The sequence below is a fragment of the Aureococcus anophagefferens genome (assembly GCF_000186865.1).
Source record: "Aureococcus anophagefferens unplaced genomic scaffold AURANscaffold_9, whole genome shotgun sequence".
NCBI classification, from domain to species: domain Eukaryota; class Pelagophyceae; order Pelagomonadales; family Pelagomonadaceae; genus Aureococcus; species Aureococcus anophagefferens.
Genome location: NW_008705569.1, coordinates 101530 through 118030, shown reverse-complemented (window position 1 = coordinate 118030; position 16501 = coordinate 101530). Strand labels below are relative to the sequence as shown.

At 70.8% G+C, this 16501-nt stretch overlaps 2 protein-coding genes across 2 annotated transcripts; one reads left to right on the top strand and one right to left on the bottom strand.

The window, feature by feature from the left end:
- Positions 1–1646: 1646 nt before the first annotated feature.
- On the top strand, positions 1647–8714 carry AURANDRAFT_64092 (hypothetical protein; the record flags this gene model as incomplete). Its single annotated transcript, XM_009038908.1, has 3 exons — positions 1647–2551; positions 2951–3448; positions 3929–8714. 3 exons carry the CDS (start codon positions 1647–1649, stop codon positions 8712–8714), a joined length of 6189 nt encoding a protein of 2062 aa, XP_009037156.1.
- Positions 8715–8891: 177 nt separating this feature from the next.
- On the bottom strand, positions 8892–14886 carry AURANDRAFT_10680 (hypothetical protein; the record flags this gene model as incomplete). Its single annotated transcript, XM_009038634.1, has 4 exons — positions 8892–9161; positions 11743–12060; positions 13129–13440; positions 14521–14886. Coding segments are annotated over 4 exons (1266 nt in total), but the record flags the coding sequence as incomplete, so codon positions are not given.
- Positions 14887–16501: the final 1615 nt, after the last annotated feature.

Below are 16501 nucleotides of genomic sequence, written 5' to 3'. Positions count from 1 at the left end.
AGGACGCGCGCGACGGCCTCGTGGCGCGCCGACGGCGCCGACGGCCGCCGCCGCCACTCGCGCCGCGCCGCGGCCGCGAGCGCCGGCGGCGCGGCCGCGTCCGCGGCGTCCGTCGACGCCCCCGCCGCGCTCAGCGCGAGCCGCGCGTGGTAGAAGGCCCGGAGCCGCTGGCGCCGCGCCGTGGGCCGCGCGCCGACGGCGTCGTCGCCGCCGCCGCGGTCGTCGCCGACGGCGTCCGCCGCGAGCGCGGGCGCGACGGCCGCGAGCGCGTCCGCGGCCGCGGCCGCGTGCGCGGCCGAGACGTGCGCGACGCAGGCCGCCGCCCACGCCGCGGAGATGAGCGACGACCGGTCGCCGGGGCTCGGCTCGGGCCGCCGCGCGGCGTCGAGCACGGCGGGGGCGGTCAGCAGCGCCCGCAGCAGGTCCGCGGCCGGCGGCCGGTCGAGGCGCGCGGCGGCCCAGAGCACGTCCGCGACGTCCCGGAGCGCCCAGCGCGCCGTCCCCCGCGCCGCGGCGCCGAGCGCGGCGTCGACGACGGCCGGCGCGTCGACGCCCGCCGACGCGAAGGCCGCGACGGTCTGGGCCGCGTCGCGCGGCGGGAAGGCGGCGTCGACCCTCGTCGCGAGCGCGCGGAGCGCCGCGCGCGACGACGCCTGCGCGCGCCACTCCGCCTCGCCGAGCCGCGCGCAGGCCCAGGCGCACGCGGCGACGTCGCGCGGCCGGAGGCCGTCGCAGCGGTCCGCCACGGCGTCGAGGAGCGCCGTCGTCGCCGCGAGCGCGCCGCCGGCGTCGTCGTCGCCGTCGAAGGGCAGCGCGCGCCGCGCGGCGCCGAGGCCCCAGAGCACGTCCGCGGCCTCCTTGGGGCCGTAGCGGTCCAGCCGCGGCGCCGCGGCGCCCGCGAGCGCGACGGCCGCGGCGCCCGCGCGGTCGAAGAAGGGCTCGTCGCCGCGCGCGGCCACGACGCTCGAGCCGCAGGCCCACGCGGCCATCGCGACCTCGTGGCCGCTCCGCCAGTCGCGCTCGCCGGCGATGCCCGCGAAGACCGCGGCGAGCGCGCCGCGCCGCGCGCCCTCGTCGCCGGACCGGGGCCGCTTCATGACCGCGAGCGCGCGCGCGGAGTTGGCGAGCTGCCGCGGCCTCATGCGCGGCGCGGCCTCGGCGCACGCGACGAAGAGCGCCGCGCGCGAGCCGCCGCCGCAGCCGTCGCGCGACGCCCGGTGCAGCGTCGCGGCGACGTTGACCTCGTTGGCCTCGTCGACGCGCTCGTAGAGCACCTCGCAGGCCTCGTCGGCCGTCGGGCAGTCCGATAGGGTGCGCTGGAGCTCCCGCGACAGGTGGGGCTTCGAGTCCCAGCGGCGCGTGCTCGACAGCGCGTTCGCGAGCGTGACGACGACGGCGAGGCGCATGGGTGCGTCGAGGTGCGCCGCGTCGCGACGAGCGCTCGAGGGCGCCGCGTCGCTGCGGACGACGAAGCACGACCTCGTGCGGCTCGGCTCAGGCTCAGAGTCGCTCGAGGTCGGCAAGATGATGGCAAGTGCCGCAAGTTGCCGCATATAGTGAAGTGCCGCAAAACCCCTAGCGTCGCGGCTGCCCCGACAGGAATTTGCGACAGCCCCAGCATGGGCTAGGAAAAAGCCAAGCACACCATGCTGGGAGCGCTCTTTGTCGCCGCTCTCGCGGCCGCGAACCCCACGCCTACGCCGACGTCCGCGCCGACGTCGGCGCCGTCGGCGCCGTCGTCCTGCCCGACGGTGGCGCCGACGCTGTCGCTGGCCCCGACGCGGGTGCCGACGTCCCGGCCGTCGCCGGAACCCACGACGTCCCTGCCCTCGCCCGCGCCGTCGTCCTGCCCGACGGCGGCCCCGACGATGACCAAGGCGCCGACGCGCCAGCGGCGCAACTGGGCGGCGACCGGCCTTGAAATCGGCGTCGACTACTCGAGCGCCGCGATCTGCGCCGACTACCTCGCCTTCGGCCGCCAGCTCAACTGGGGCGGCACGCCGGGGCTCGTCCTGAACGACAACCTCTTCAGCTGGGATGGCAGCGACCTCTTCAACCCCTACTACGTCGTCTACGAGATGAGCGGCCCGTACTACGAGGCGAACTACGCGCGAAACGAGAATGGCATGTCTATCGAGCTGACCGGCGACGCGCGGACGTCCAAGCTCTACGACATCGGCGCCGAGATCATGGACCATTTCCACGAGTGTTCCATGACGTTGAACTGCGCCGCGCGGACCTGGTACCTCCCCATACGGCAGAGCAGTTCGACGTGGTCCCGGTTTTGGAACGTCGGCATGTGCGGCGGCGGCGTCGAGATCAACAGCGACCAGTACCAACGTGGCGTCTGCTGGTGCCCGACTGCGAGTTACGCAGCTGGTGGTTCCTTCCACTCCAAGATGATACGGCCCTGCAGCTCCGCGACCGGCGGCTGGGACGACACGAGCGGCTGGGACCCAAACTTCGTCCGCGGGAACAGCTGGGGCGCGTGCGTCAGCCAACTCGCGACGGTCTGGGACGGGCTGTCCATCAACGTCGACTTCGGGCCGTCGTCCGCGCCGACGACGTCCGCGCCGTCGGTGACGCCGAGCCCGTCGCCGGTCCCGACGACGCCGCCGAGCCCGGCCCCGAGCTCGGCGCCGACCGCGCCGCCGACCTCGTCCCCGACCATCAGCCTCAGCCCGTCGAGCGCGCCGTCGAGCGCGCCGAGCGCGGCGCCGTCGAGTCCGCCGTCGCCGGCGCCGAGCGCGGCGCCGTCGAGCGCGCCGAGCGCGGCGCCGTCCGCGGCGCCGTCGCCGGCGCCCAGCGCGCGGCCCTCCTCCCTCCCGAGCGCGCCGCCGTCCGCGGCGCCGTCGCCGGCGCCCAGCGCGTGGCCCTCCTCCCTCCCGAGCGCGCTGCCGTCCGCGGCGCCGTCGCCGGCGCCGAGCGCGTGGCCCTCCTCCCTCCCGAGCGCGCTGCCCTCCGCGCCGCCGTCGCCGGCGCCGAGCGCGGTCCCCACGGGCATGCCGCTCCCCTATCCGACGCTCGCGCCGTCGCCCTACCCGACGCCGGCCTGCGACGCGGACGCGCACCTCTACCGCCTCGCGCTGTCCGGCGCGGGCTGGGCCGCGGGCGCGGCGTTCGTCTTGGACCACCGCGACCCGGCGGAGGCCCTCGTCGTCGAGGGCGGCCTCGACGCCTTCGGCGGCGCCTACGCGCGCGGGGCCACGGTCGCCACGGGCGACGGCGCCGAGGTCTTCGTCTGCCTCTGGGACGGCTGCTACGACCTCTCCGTCCGCGGCAACGCCACGGCGCCGGCGCGGCTCGACTTCCGCGACGCCGACGGCCACCGCTTCGCCTGCGACGGCGTCGGCTGCGCCGAGAGCTTCTGCGCGCTCGCGGGGGACCTCTACGACCGCCCGACGGTGGCGCCGACCGTCGACCCGACCGCGCGGCCCACGGCGGCGCCGTCGACCGCGCCGACGGCCGCGCCGTCGCCGGCGCCCACCGCGGACCCCTCGCGCGCGCCGACGGCGGGGCCGTCGTCGTCGCCCACGGCGCGCCCGTCGGCGGCGCCGAGCGCGGCGCCCAGCGCGTCGCCCTCCGCGTCGCCGAGCGCGCCGCCGACGCCGCGGCCGTCCGCCGCGCCGACGACGACGCGCGCGCCGACGGCGACGCCGACGACCGCGGCGCCCTCGGTGCCGCCGACCGCCGCGCCGTCGCCCCAACCCTCGACCGCCGCGCCGTCGTCGTCCGGCGCGCCGTCCGCGACGCCGACGCCCGCGCCGTCGACGGCGTCGCCGAGCGCCGCGCCGACCGCGGCGCCGACCTCCGTCCCGACCGCGATGCCCGCCCCGCGGCCGACCGCCGCGCCGACGGCGTCCCGCGCCCCCTCGGCGGCGCCGACGGCGCCCTTCCCGCCCGCGGACGACGGCCCCGTCGACGTCAGATTGGAGGCGCCCGGCGCCGTCGGCTCCTGCGACGCTCTGACCGTGTCCGCGGCGTCGTCGACGGGCGGCGGCGGCCGGCCCCTCGCCTACGCCTGGGCCGTCGTCGCGACGCCCGCGGGCCAGGGCTGCGCCGCGGCCGTCGCGGCGGCGCTCGGCGACGCGGAGTCCGCCTCCGTGCCGCCGGCGACCATGGCCGCGTGCCGCGGCCGTTCGCTCGACGTCACGGCGACGGCGACGCGCTTCGACGGCGCCGCGGGCTTCGCGACCGCGGCCGCGCGCGTCGACACGGCGCCCCTGCCCGGCCTCGCGATCCTCGGCGGCGCGGTGCAGACCGCGCGGCCCGCGGCCGGCGTCCGCGTCGCGGCCGTCGCGACCGCCGCCGCGTGCGCCAATTCACAGACACCCACCTCCAATGCACTGACTTTCTCCTGGAGCGGCTCCCTGGTGCGCGACGGCGCCGTGGTCGCCCTCCCGCCCTCGGCGTCCCTCGACGGCCGCGTCTACGAGACCGCGGACGTCCGCGCGGGCGACGTCTTCGACCTCGCCGTCGCCGTCTCCGACGGCCAGCGCCGCAACGAGGCCGCGGCGACGGTGACGACGGCCGCCTCGGCGCTCGTCGCGGCCATCGCCGGCGGCGACCGCACCGTCGACGGCGGCGACGCCGTCGTCCTCGACGCGTCCGCGAGCTGGGACCCCGACGACGCCGCCGCCGCGCTCGCGTTCCGCTGGGACTGCGCCGGCGCGGACGTCGCGGGCGCCGTCGCGTCCTTCGCCGCGTCGGGCCTCGCGCCCGGCGCGGCGAAGACCTGCGCCGTGACCGTGTCGTCGGCCGACGCGCGCGAGGCGACCGCGACCGCGACGATCGCGCGGCGCGACGGCGCGGCCGCGGTCGCGGCCGCCGTCGTCGGCCAGCCCGCGGCCCGGGTCAACCCGAGCGCCAAGCTCGTGCTCGCGGGCGACGCGCCCGCGGGCGACCGCGCCTGGACGCTCGACGCCGGCGTCCTCGCGGGCGGCGCGAGCCTCGACGCCGCGGCGCTCACGCGCCTCGACGCGGCGTCGCTCGCGCTCGCCGCGGGCGCGCTCGCGCCGGGCGCGTCCTACGCCTTCACGCTCCGGTCCGGCGCGGGCGCGGCGACCGTGCGCATCACGACGAACGCCCCGCCCTTCGCCGGGACCCTCGCCGCGTCGCCGTCCGCGGGCGTCGCGCTCGCGACGCCGTTCTTCTTCGCCGCGCGCGGCTGGACCGACGACGCGGGCGACCTGCCGCTGAGCTACGGCTTCGGCCTCCGGAGCGCGACGGGCGACGCGCCCCTCCGCGCGCCGGGCGCGTCGCCGTCGCTCGGCGGCGTGGCGCTGCCGCCGGGCAACGCGTCCGCGTACGTCGACGTCGCGGACGCGTACGGCGCCGCGACGACGGCGTACGCGGCCGTCGCCGTGCGGCGCGGCGCCTGGACCGCCGCGTCCCTCGCGACGGCGAGCGACGCGGCGCTCGGCGTCGCGCTCGCGGCGCGGGACGCGGACCGCGTCTGCCAGGCGGCCCTGGCCATCGCCGGCCTCGCGGGCGACGTCGCCGGCGCCGACGCCGTCCGCGGCGACGTCCTCAAGGCGCTCGTCGGCGCCGCGGCGCTCTCCGAGGCGACGGCCGCCGCCGCGGGCGCGCTCGCCGCCGCCGTCGCCGCGGCGGCGACGCCGGACCTCGACGACGACGCCGCGCGCGACGCCGCCGTCGTGGTCGGCGACGCGGCGGCCGTGGCTTCAACCGCGGGCCTGGACGCCGCGACGCGGACCCACCTCGTCGACGCCGTCGGCGCGCTGCTCGAGACCTCCGCCGCGGACGCCGCGGCGACGGCGCTCGACGCCGTCGGCGCCGCGACGCTCCTCGGCGCCGTGCCCGGCGAGCGGGCCGTGTCGACGTGCGCCGCGCAGCTCTGCGTCGCGTCCGCGCGCGACGCGGCCCTCGCGACGCCGTCCGTCGCGGCGGCGGCGCGCGGCGACGTGACGCTCGTCGAGTACGCCGTCGACCGCCGCGGCGCGGCCAACTTGACGGACGCGCCCGTCGCTCGCGTCCACGTCGGCGGCGGCCGGCGGCGCGCGGCCGCGGCCGGCGGCGTCGTCCGCGTGACCTTTGCGCACCCGGCGCGGAGTCCCGAGAACGAGGCGCTCCTCCGCAACGAGTCCGTGGACTGCGCCGCGCGCGACGACGTCGTCAACGGCACGTCGTGCGGTGTGGACGTCGACTGCTCCCTCTTCGAAGGTTTCGTGAACCCCTGCGCGGCCGGCGCGGCCTGCCTCGCCTACGAGGACGCGGCCTGGGGCTCCTCCGGCGCCTGCCGCGCCGTCAACGCCACGGCGAACACGACGACGTGCGCCTGCGCGGTCGACGAGCGGCGCTCCGTCGAGGTCGTGCCGAGCTCCGAGATCGTCGCGCGCGAGTTCGCGGCGGCGTTTCGCAACGACCCCCTGGCCCTGGGCAAGACGCGCCTCGTGCTCTACACGCTCGCGGCGCTCGCGGGCGTGCTCGTCCTCGCGACGCTCTGGGGCTACCGCGAGGACCGCAACGACCACGAAAAGACGAACGAGCCCGCGGAGACGCTCGAGCCGCTCACGCCGCTGCGCACGCGGGACCGCGCGGTGCAGAATCTGAACGAGTCGCTGCCGAGCTGGGCCCGCGTGAAGAACGCGCGGACGTTCTTCGCGCGACTGCGCGATGAGCACGCGTTTTTGGGGTACGTGCTGGCCTACGACGAGGTCCGGCCCCGGCCGCTCCGCGCGCTCCACCTCTTCACGGACTACCTGTGGCTCTACGCCGTCGAGGCGGCGCTGTTCATCGTCGCGTTCCCGGACATGGGCTGCGACCGCTACGTCTACGAGGCGCCGTGCCTCGAGCCGACGAACGCGTACTTCCCCGCGGTCAAGGCCTGCCAGTGGCGCGGCGCGGACGTCGAACCGAGCTGCGCGCCCAACGCGACGGAGGGCGCCTCCATCTTCACCTACGTCTTTCTGCTGTTGGTCGTGTCGTCGATCATGGTGCCGCTGTCGTCGGTTGTCGCGCATTTGGTCGACGTGCTCGTTTCGCCGGGCGCGTCGAGCGCGAAGGTCGAGGTCGGCGGCGGCGGCGACGAGACGTTGAAGACCGTCGACGAGGAGGCGCCCATGGGCGACCGCGTCGACTTCGTCGTGCGGGAGACCACGGTCGCGCTGCGCGCGCGGCGCGCGGAGCTGCAAAAGGCCGTCGAGACCGGCGCGGCGTCGCCGAAGACGTTAGCCCGCTTCGAGGTCGCCCGGGGCTTCAAGCCCAAATATACCGTCACCTGGCGGCGCCTCTTCTACCGGGGCGAGACGGACGACGAGCGCTTCGCGCGGAAGACGCGGCGGTCCGTCCGCCGCGATTTGCAGCGGGCGGACCGCTACCTCGCGGAGTTCGAGGGCCTCAACGACGACGAGCAGTCCAAGCTCCTCGGCGAGTACGCGCGCCTCGAGCAGCTCTCGCCCCTGGAGCAGCGGATTTATTTAAAGAACCGCGCGGAGGACGTGCTCGACGAGCACGCGGCCGAGGACCTGCCGCCGGCGACGCGCGCGGGGCGAGCGCTGGCGCTCGTTCTGTTCATCGCCGCCGTCGCCTTCCCGCTCTACTACGTGCTCGTCGCCTTCCAGCACATCGCGGCGTCCTCGAAGGCGACGTCGCGCGAGTGGCTGAAAGGCGTGTCCTTGGCCGTCGTGTGCGACATCTTCCTGTACTCCCCCGCGCACGTCGCGTTCTTCAACGTCTACCTGCCGTCGCTACTGCGCACGCGCCTGCGGTCCCTGGCGGACCTTCGGGGGCCGAGCGACTTTGAGTTCGCGACGCCGCTCCGCGAGGGCGCGGCGGCTCACGTCGCCGCCCAGAAGAAGCACCTGCCGCTCGCGGCCCTCGTCCTCGCGGCCCAGCCCAAGCCCGCCAGCGAGGCGACGGCGGCGGCCGCGCCGCGGCGGAACGCGGGCGTCGCCGTCGCCGTCTGGGCCGCGGTGCTCCTGCTCCCGGAGCTGCTCCAGGACCTCGTCGTCGACGAGCTCATCGTCGCCGGCGTCTCCGCGCTCATGGTGCTGGTGGTGGAGGTCGGCCAGCTCGCGTCGCGCGACGCCCTGCGGCTCCTCGACCGCGTCGGCCTCGCGGTCTGGCTCGCGTCGCTCGTGGGGGGCTTCGTCGCGGTGGTCGCGGTGGCGGCCGCGTGCCGCCGGTGCTACGCGCGCGACGAGGCCTTCTCCGTCTTCCCCGACTTCCTCTTCCCCAAGAGCCCCCAGCAGCGGCCGTCGCTCTGGGCCGCGCCCGAGGAGACCTTCACGCCGCTCCACAAGATCGGCGCGTTCTTCGAGGACGACGTCGTCGGCGACGATCGCGACGACGACGGCGACGCGACGCCCCTCGTGTCCCCGCGCTACAAGGCCGACGAGACGCGCCCGCCGAAGCGCCTCGGCGCCGCCGACTACAAGGCCGACGAGGCGCGCCAACCGACGCGCCTCGGCGCCGCGGCCAAGCTCGACCTCCTCTCCTTCGACGGGCCGCTGTCGCCGGAGCAGCAGCAGTGCGACGCGCTGCGGAAGACGGCGGAGACGGAGCTCACGCGCCTCGAGGCCCACGCGGAGCGCCAGCGGCGCACGTCCCACGACCGCCTCGAGCGCCGCCTCCACAAGACCGAGCGGGCCCTGTCGCCCGCGGAGGCGCGCGACGCCGAGGCCCAGCACCAGCGCACGCTGGAGCGCGTCGCGGGCAGGGGCGGCGAGTCTGCGACTTCGACGCTGCCCTAAACTTATATATAGTTTGCACATGGCTGATACCACTAAGGGAGTGATCCGCCGCGACGACGACGCCAAGGCCGAGCGCGACTCGCCCGCGCGCAAGCGCAGCATCTCGGGCTCGGGCGACGGGTCGGCGTAAAGATTGTTAGGCTATAGTCCTCGCGCGTCGAGTTCCGCGAGGGCCTCTATAGCTCGCTTGTCGCCCTTGGCAGCGGCGCGCTCGAACCAGCATCTGGCTTTGCCGAGTTCGACTTCCGTGCCTTCTCCGTCCCTGTGACAGCAGCCAAAGTTGAACTCTCCAACGGTAAGGCCTTGATCCGCCGCGAGCGCGTAGTACCGGAACGCTTCTTCAAATCTCTCTTCAGAAACAAGTAGAATCCCTAAATTGATTTGCGCGAACGCTTCGCCCCGGTCTGCGGCCGTGCGATACAGCCGCTCCGCCTTCTTCTTGTCAAGCTTGACGCCACTTCCAGTGTGGTACAATCCAGCAAGGTTTGCCATCGCGTCCACGTTCCCGAGCTCCACGGCGCGCTTCCAAATCTTCGCGGCTTTCTTATCGGATTTCACGAGGCCGTAGTAACCTTCGCGGTACGCACTTCCCAAAGACGAAATTGCTTCCGGCACCTCGTTCTCCACATGGCGGCGAAGACGCGCGAGTTCTTCCGCATGGTCTTCTGCGCACGGTATGCGACAGAGGGGACACGCGCCGGTGCCGATCTTGTCCTGGCACGACTCGCAGACCATCCGGCAGCAACAGACGCGAAACACGCCCGCAGCATTCACGTCCCACTCCTCGAGGCAGATCGGGCACCGCGACCCGTACCGCGCCGACGTCGGCTCGGGCTCCGGGTTCGCCTCGCGCCGCGCGCGAGCGGCCTCGTGTTCCGCCGCGATGCGCGCGCGGACCTCGTCGGCGTGCGACCGCGGCGCGGGGCCGTAGAACACGTCCCGCGGCGGCGACGGCGCGCGCGTCGGCGCTTCCGCCGCGCGCTCGCTTCGGATCTTCTTGCACGCCTTCCGGTGACCCCGCTCGCGCCAATCGATGCGTTGGCATTCAGTCGAACAATACTGCGTAGTTCCGCACGGACACTTCAGCAAAGTTCTCGGTTTCGCCCCACAAATTGTGCACGTCAAACGCAGCTGTAGCGCTTTCGCCCGCGCCTTCTTCTCTTCGTATTCGCGCTGCTTCTCGACGTACTCGGCCTTCATGATCGTTTGCGGGGCGGCGCGCGTATACTTGTTGGGGGCGCAAGAGGGGCTCGATCACGCAAGGGCAAAATCGCTCATGGCCGCTGGCTTAGGCCTGGCCTGGAGTCGCTTACTGCTAGCCCGGGCCTAGCCGAGACCCACGGGGGAACCGGACTCTCGCTGGGCGTGGTATGGGGCACTTAGGCCGATCCTCCCGATCGTGCTCCCGCTCCCCGCTCCACTACCCTAGCCCTTCCCTTTGATTCTCCATGCCCCCCTCGGCGGCGTCGTCGGCCTTGTGCCAGGTGGGCGTCGCGTTCAAGAACGCCAGAATCCAGACCGCGAAGGTCGGCGCGGAGAGGAACGCGGCGACGACGACGCCGAGGCCAAGCACGACGCGCCCGCGCGCAAGCGCAGCATCTCGGGCTCGGGCGACGACGCGGCGTAAAGATTGTTAGGCTATACTTGCGCGGTCAAGGCGCGCGAGGTTCGCTATAGCATGCTCGTCGCCCTTGGCAGCGGCGCGCTCGAACCAGTATCTGGCTTTGCCGAGGTCGACTTCCGTGCCTTTACCATTCCAGTAAAAGCAGCCAAGGGAAGCCTCCGCATAGGTACTTCCTTGATCCGCCGCGAGCGCGTAGTAACGAAACGCTTCTTCGGATTTCTCCTCAGAATGAAGTAAAAACGCTAAGCTGGTTTGCGCCCGTGCATCGCCCCGATCCGCGGCCATTCGAAACAGCCGCTCAGCCTTCTTCTTGTCCAGCTTGACGCCACTTCCAGTCACGCGCAATTCCCCAAGTCGTACCATCGCGTCCACGTCGCCGAGCTCCACAGCGCGCCGGTAAATCTTCGCGGCTTTCTTATCGGATTTCGCGAGGCCCATCCGACCGTGGCGGTACGCACTTCCCAAAGACGAAATCGCTTCCGGCACCTCGTTCTCCACATGGCGGCGAAGACGCGCGAGCTGCTCCGCATCGGTTTTCGCGTGCGGTATACGACAGAAGGGACACGCGGCTTCGATCTTGTCCTCGCACGATTGGCAGACCCTCCGGCAGCAACAGGCGCGAAGCACGCCCGCAGCATTTACGTCCCACTCCTCGAGACAGATCGGGCACCGCGGCCCGTACCGCGCCGAGAGCGGCTCCCGCTCCGGCTTCGCCTCCCGCAGGGCGCGTGCGGCCTCGTGCTCCGCCGCGATGCGCGCGCGCACCTCGTCGGCGTGCGACCGCGGCGCGGGGCCGTAGAACACGTCCCGCGGCGGCGACGGCGCGCGCGTCGGCGCTTCCGCCGCGCGCTTCCGGATCTTCTTGCACGCCTTCCGGTGGCCCCGCTCGCGCCAGTCGATCCGTTGGCATTCAGTCGAACAATATTGTGTCGTCCCGCACGGACACTTCAGCAAAGTTCTTGGTTTCGCCCCACAAATTGTGCACGTCAAACGCAGCTGTAGCGCTTTCGCCCGCGCCTTCTTCTCTTCGTATTCGCGCTGCTTCTCGACGTACTCGGCCTTCATGATCGTTCGCGGGGCGGCGCGCGGGGTGTGGGGCGCAAAGAGGGCCTCGATCGCGCAGGGGCAAAATCGCTCAAAATCTGACCTAGGAGGCCTAAATCCACCCCTAGGCATTCGAGAGCATCGCGCTCATGTCGTTCTCCATGCCCCCCTCGGCGACGTCGTCGGCCTTGTGCCAGGTGGACGTCGCGTTCAAGAACGCCAGGCACCAGACCGCGAAGGTCGACGCGGAGAGGAACGCCGCGGCGACGACGACGCCAAGGCCAAGCACGACTCGCCCGCGCGCAAGCGCAGCATCTCGGGCTCGGGCGACGACGCGGCGTAAAGATTGTTAGGCTATACTCCTCGCGCGTCGAGGTGCGCGAGGTTGTGTATAGCATCCTCGTGGCCCTTGGCAGCGGCGCGCTCGAACCAGTATTTGGCTTTGCCGAGGTCGACCTCCGTGCCTTCTCCGCGGCTGTAACAAAGGCCAAGGTTGAACTCTCCAGGGGTATAGCCTTGATCCGCCGCGAGCGCGTAGTACCGGAAAGCTTCGTCAAATTTCTTCTCAGCATCAAGTAAAAACCCTAACCTGTTTTGCCCAGCCGCGGAGCCCCGATCTGCGGCCATGCGAAACAGCCGCTCTGCCTTCTTCTTGTCCAGCTTGACGCCACTTCCAGCCTCGTGCAATTCCCCAAGATATACCATCGCGTGCACATCTCCGAGCTCCACGGCGCGCTTCCAAATCTTCGCCGCTTTCTTATCGGATTTCACGAGGCCGAACCAACCTCGGCTGTACGTGTCTCCCAAAAACGCAATTGCTTCCGGCACCTCGTTCTCCACATGGCGGCGAAGACGCGCGAGCTCCTCCGCACTGTCTTTTGAACACGGTACACGACAGAGGGGACACGCGCCGAATCCGATCTTGTCGTTGCACGATCGGCAGACCGTCCGGGAGCAACAGACGCGAAACACCGGCGACCCATTCACGTCCCACTCCTCGAGGCAGATCGGGCACCGCGACCCGAGCCGTGCCGAGGCCGGCTCCCGCTCCGGGTTCGCCTCGCGCCGCGCGCGCGCCGCGTCGTGTTCCGCCGCGATGCGCGCGCGCACCTCGTCGGCGTGCGACCGCGGCGCGGGGCCGTAGAACACGTCCCGCGGCGGCGACGGCGGGGGCGTCGGCGCTTCCGCCGCGCGCTCGCTTCGGATCTTCTTGCACGCCTTCCGGTGACCCCGCTCGCGCCAGTCGATCCGTTGGCATTCAGTCGAACAATACTGCGTAGTTCCGCACGGACACTTCAGCAAAGTTCTCGGTTTCGCCCCACAAATTGTGCACGTCAAACGCAGCTGTAGCGCTTTCGCCCGCGCCTTCTTCTCTTCGTATTCGCGCTGCTTCTCGACGTACTCGGCCTTCATGATCGTTTGCGGTGCGCGGCGACAGTGTCGGGGCTCGATCTCGCAGGGTAAAATCGCATGCGCCGCGGCTAAGCAAAATCGCTCAAAATCTACCCCGGGCCTAAATCACCCCTAGAGCATCGCGCTCATGTCGTTCTCCATGCCCCCCTCGCCGGCGTCGTCGGCCTTGTGCCAGGTGGGCGTCGCGTTCAAGAACGCCAGGCACCAGACCGCGAAGGTCGGCGCGGAGAGGAACGCCGCGACGACGACACCAAGGCCGAGCACGACGCGCCCGCGAGCGAGCGCAGCATCTCGGGCTCGGGCGACGACGCGGCGTGAAGACTTAGGCTATACTCGCTCGTCGAGGCGCGCGAGGTTCGCTATAGCATGCTCGTTGCCCTTGGCAGCGGCGCGCTCGAACCAGTACCTGGCTTTGCCGAGGTCGACTTCCGTGCCTGCTCCGTCCATGTAACAGCAGCCAAGGCTATTCTCCGCATAGGTATAGCCTTGATCCGCCGCGAGCGCGAAGTACCGGAACGCTTCTTCATGTTTCTCTTCAGAGTAAAGTAAAGACCCTAAATTGTTTTGCGCGGTCGCTTCGCCCCGATCCGCGGCCATTCGAAACAGCCGCTCCGCCTTCTTCTTGTCCAGCTTGACGCCCAACCCCTCGTTGTACAAATCCGCAAGGTGTCTCGTCGCCTCCACGGCGCCGAGCTCCACGGCGCGCTTCCAAATCTTTGCGGCTTTCTTATCGGATTTCACGAGGCCGTACCGACCGAGGCGGTACGCGTTTCCCAAAAACGTAATTGCTTCAGGCACCTCATTCTCCACATGGCGGCGAAGACGCGCGAGTCTTTCCGCACCGGTTTCAGCGCACGGTAGTCGACAGAGGGGACACGCGTCGCGCCCGATCTTGTCCTGGCACGATCGGCAGACCCTTCGGCAGCAACAGACGCGAAACACGTTCTTCACATTCACGTCCCACTCCTCCAAGCAGATCGGGCACCGCGACCCGAGCCGTGCCGACAAGGGCTCCCGCTCCGGGTTCGCCTCGCGCCGCACGCGGGCCGCCTCGTGTTCCGCCGCGATGCGCGCGCGGATCTCGTCGGCGTGCGACCGCGGCGCGGGGCCGTAGAACACCTCGCGCGGCGGCGACGAAGGGGGCGTCGGCGCTTCCGCCGCGCGCTCGCTTCGGATCTTCTTGCACGCCTTCCGGTGGCCCCGCTCGCGCCAATCGATGCGTTGGCATTCAGTCGAACAATATTGTGTCGTCCCGCAAGGACAGTTCAGCAAGGTCTTCGGTTTCACCCCACAAATTGTGCACGTCAAACGCAGCTGTAGCGCTTTCGCCCGCGCCTTCTTCTCTTCGTATTCGCGCTGCTTCTCGACGTACTCGGCCTTCATGATCGTTTGCGGGGGGCGGTGCGCGGGCTCAGGTTGGGGGCGCAAGAGGGCTCGATCACGCAGGGGCAAATATCGCTCAAAATCTGGACCTGGGAGGCGTCTAGGGCTGAGCCCACCCCTAGAGCACCGCACTCATGTCGTTCTCCATGCCCCCCTCGGCGGCGTCGTCGTCCTTGCGCCAGGCGGGCTTCGCGTTCAAGAACGCGAGGCACCAGAGGACGAAGGTCGGCGCGGAGAGGAACACCGCGACGACGACGCCAAGGCCAAGCATGACTCGCCCGCGCGCAAGCGCAGCATCTCGGGCTCGGGCGACGACGTGGCGTAAAGATTGTTAGGCTATACTCCTCGCGCGTCGAGTTCCGCGAGGGCCTCTATAGCTGCCTCGTGGCCCTTGGCAGCGGCGCGCGCGAACCAGTATCTGGCTTTGCCGAGGTCGACTTCTGTGCCTTCTCCGCGCCTGTAACAACAGCCAAGGCAAGTCTCTCCACAGGCATAGCCTTGATCCGCCGCGAGCGCGTAGTATCGGAATGCTTCTTCAAATTCCTCCTGAGAATCAAGTAAAAACGCTAAACTGCTCTGCGAGAACGCGTCGCCCCGGGCCGCGCCCATGCGATACAGCCGCTCCGCCTTCTTCTTGTCCAGCTTGACGCCCCACCCCTCGCGGTACAGTTCGCCAAGAAGTCCCATCGCGTGCACATCTCCGAGCTCCACCGCACGCTTCATAATTTTCGCGGCTTTCTTATCGGATTTCACGAGGCCGAACTGACCTTTGTGGTACGCAATTCCCAAATGCGTAATCGCTTCCGGCACCTCGTTCTCCACATGGCGGCGAAGACGCGCGAGCTGCTCCGCATTGGTTTTTGGGGCCGGTAATCGACAGAGGGGACACGCGTTTCCGATCTTGTCCTGGCACGACCTGCAGACCAGCCGGCAGCAACAGACGCGAAACACGCCCGCAGCATTCACGTCCCACTCCTCGAGGCAGATCGGGCACCGCGACCCAAACCGCGCCGACGCCGGCTCCCGCTCCGGGTTCGCCTCCCGCCGCACGCGCGCCGCCTCGTGTTCCGCCGCGATGCGCGCGCGGATCTCGTCGGCGTGCGACCGCGGCGCGGGGCCGTAGAACACGTCCCGCGGCGGCGACGGCGCGCGCGTCGGCGCCTCGGCCCGCGCCGCCTCCGCGGCCTGGATCTTCTTGCAGACCTTCCGGTGGCCCCGGTCGCGCCAGTCGATGCGTTGGCAGGCCGTCGAACAGTAGGCCGTCGTGCCGCAACCTGCGCAAGCCTTGGCCTTGTCGGCGCCGCAGATCGTGCAGGTCTTGAGAGTGTCGAGTTTTTTGCCCCTCGCTCGGGCCATGCGATTCTCATACTCCAACTTCTTCTCTTGCCACGTCGCATTCTCTCGATTGCCGGCCATCGCGTCGCCCCGGGGTCGATCACCGTCGATCGCCGAGAGCCGCACTTTTCGCCTCAGCTGAGTGCGGGGACGGCGGTGCGCGCGCGCATATTCGCTCTTCACGCACCCATTTCAAACATGGCCCCGCGACGCCGGAAGGCCATCACGAAAGCAAAACCTGCCACGGCCGCCGATCTAACTCGCCTTCCCGAGTCGCTCATCATCGACTGCGTGCTCCCTTTCGCCGGCTACCGGGCCTCGTTTCGCCTCGATACTGTCCTCAAAGGCCGGCTCAGCGCGCAAGAGAACGCGTGGGAGCGGGCGCTGGAGGTGGGCCGGCGCGGCGTGTTCGGCATCACGCGCGCCGAGGCGATGGCGGAGCCCACGACTTTTACGCTCGTTGCCGATGACGGAGAAGAGTCGGAGGTCGATGCCGTCCCGGGCACCGCAAATTTGCCGCTCCTCAATTCAGTCCTGCACGTTGCCGTATCAGAAGATGAACCGGGTGACGACGCTCTCTTCGCCCTTCAGACCTTCTCGCAACTTCTCGCGCTAGGAATTCGCGGCACGGCAGAAACGTTGATGGCTACGGCGATGCGCTACAATCCACGCGACGAGCAATGCGTATCGATAGCTGATCGATCCGGCGTCTACACGCGCTACCACTTCGATATGTACGGTCGTGACGACGTGTGTACCGACGCGCTCCAGATGCTTCTCGACGCGGGGCTTGATCCAGATGTGAGGTTCATCTACGCCGCAAAGACTGAACTTGAAATAGAAGCGACGGCGCTCCACACTGCCCTCACGAATCCCTACTGGTCCGTGGAGCAGCGCCGCGTGCTCGTGCGAATTCTTCTCGACGCCGGCGCCAAGCCCGAGACCGTGTCGATTCGTCGCAACGGCACTGTCAACGCTTTAACAGCGG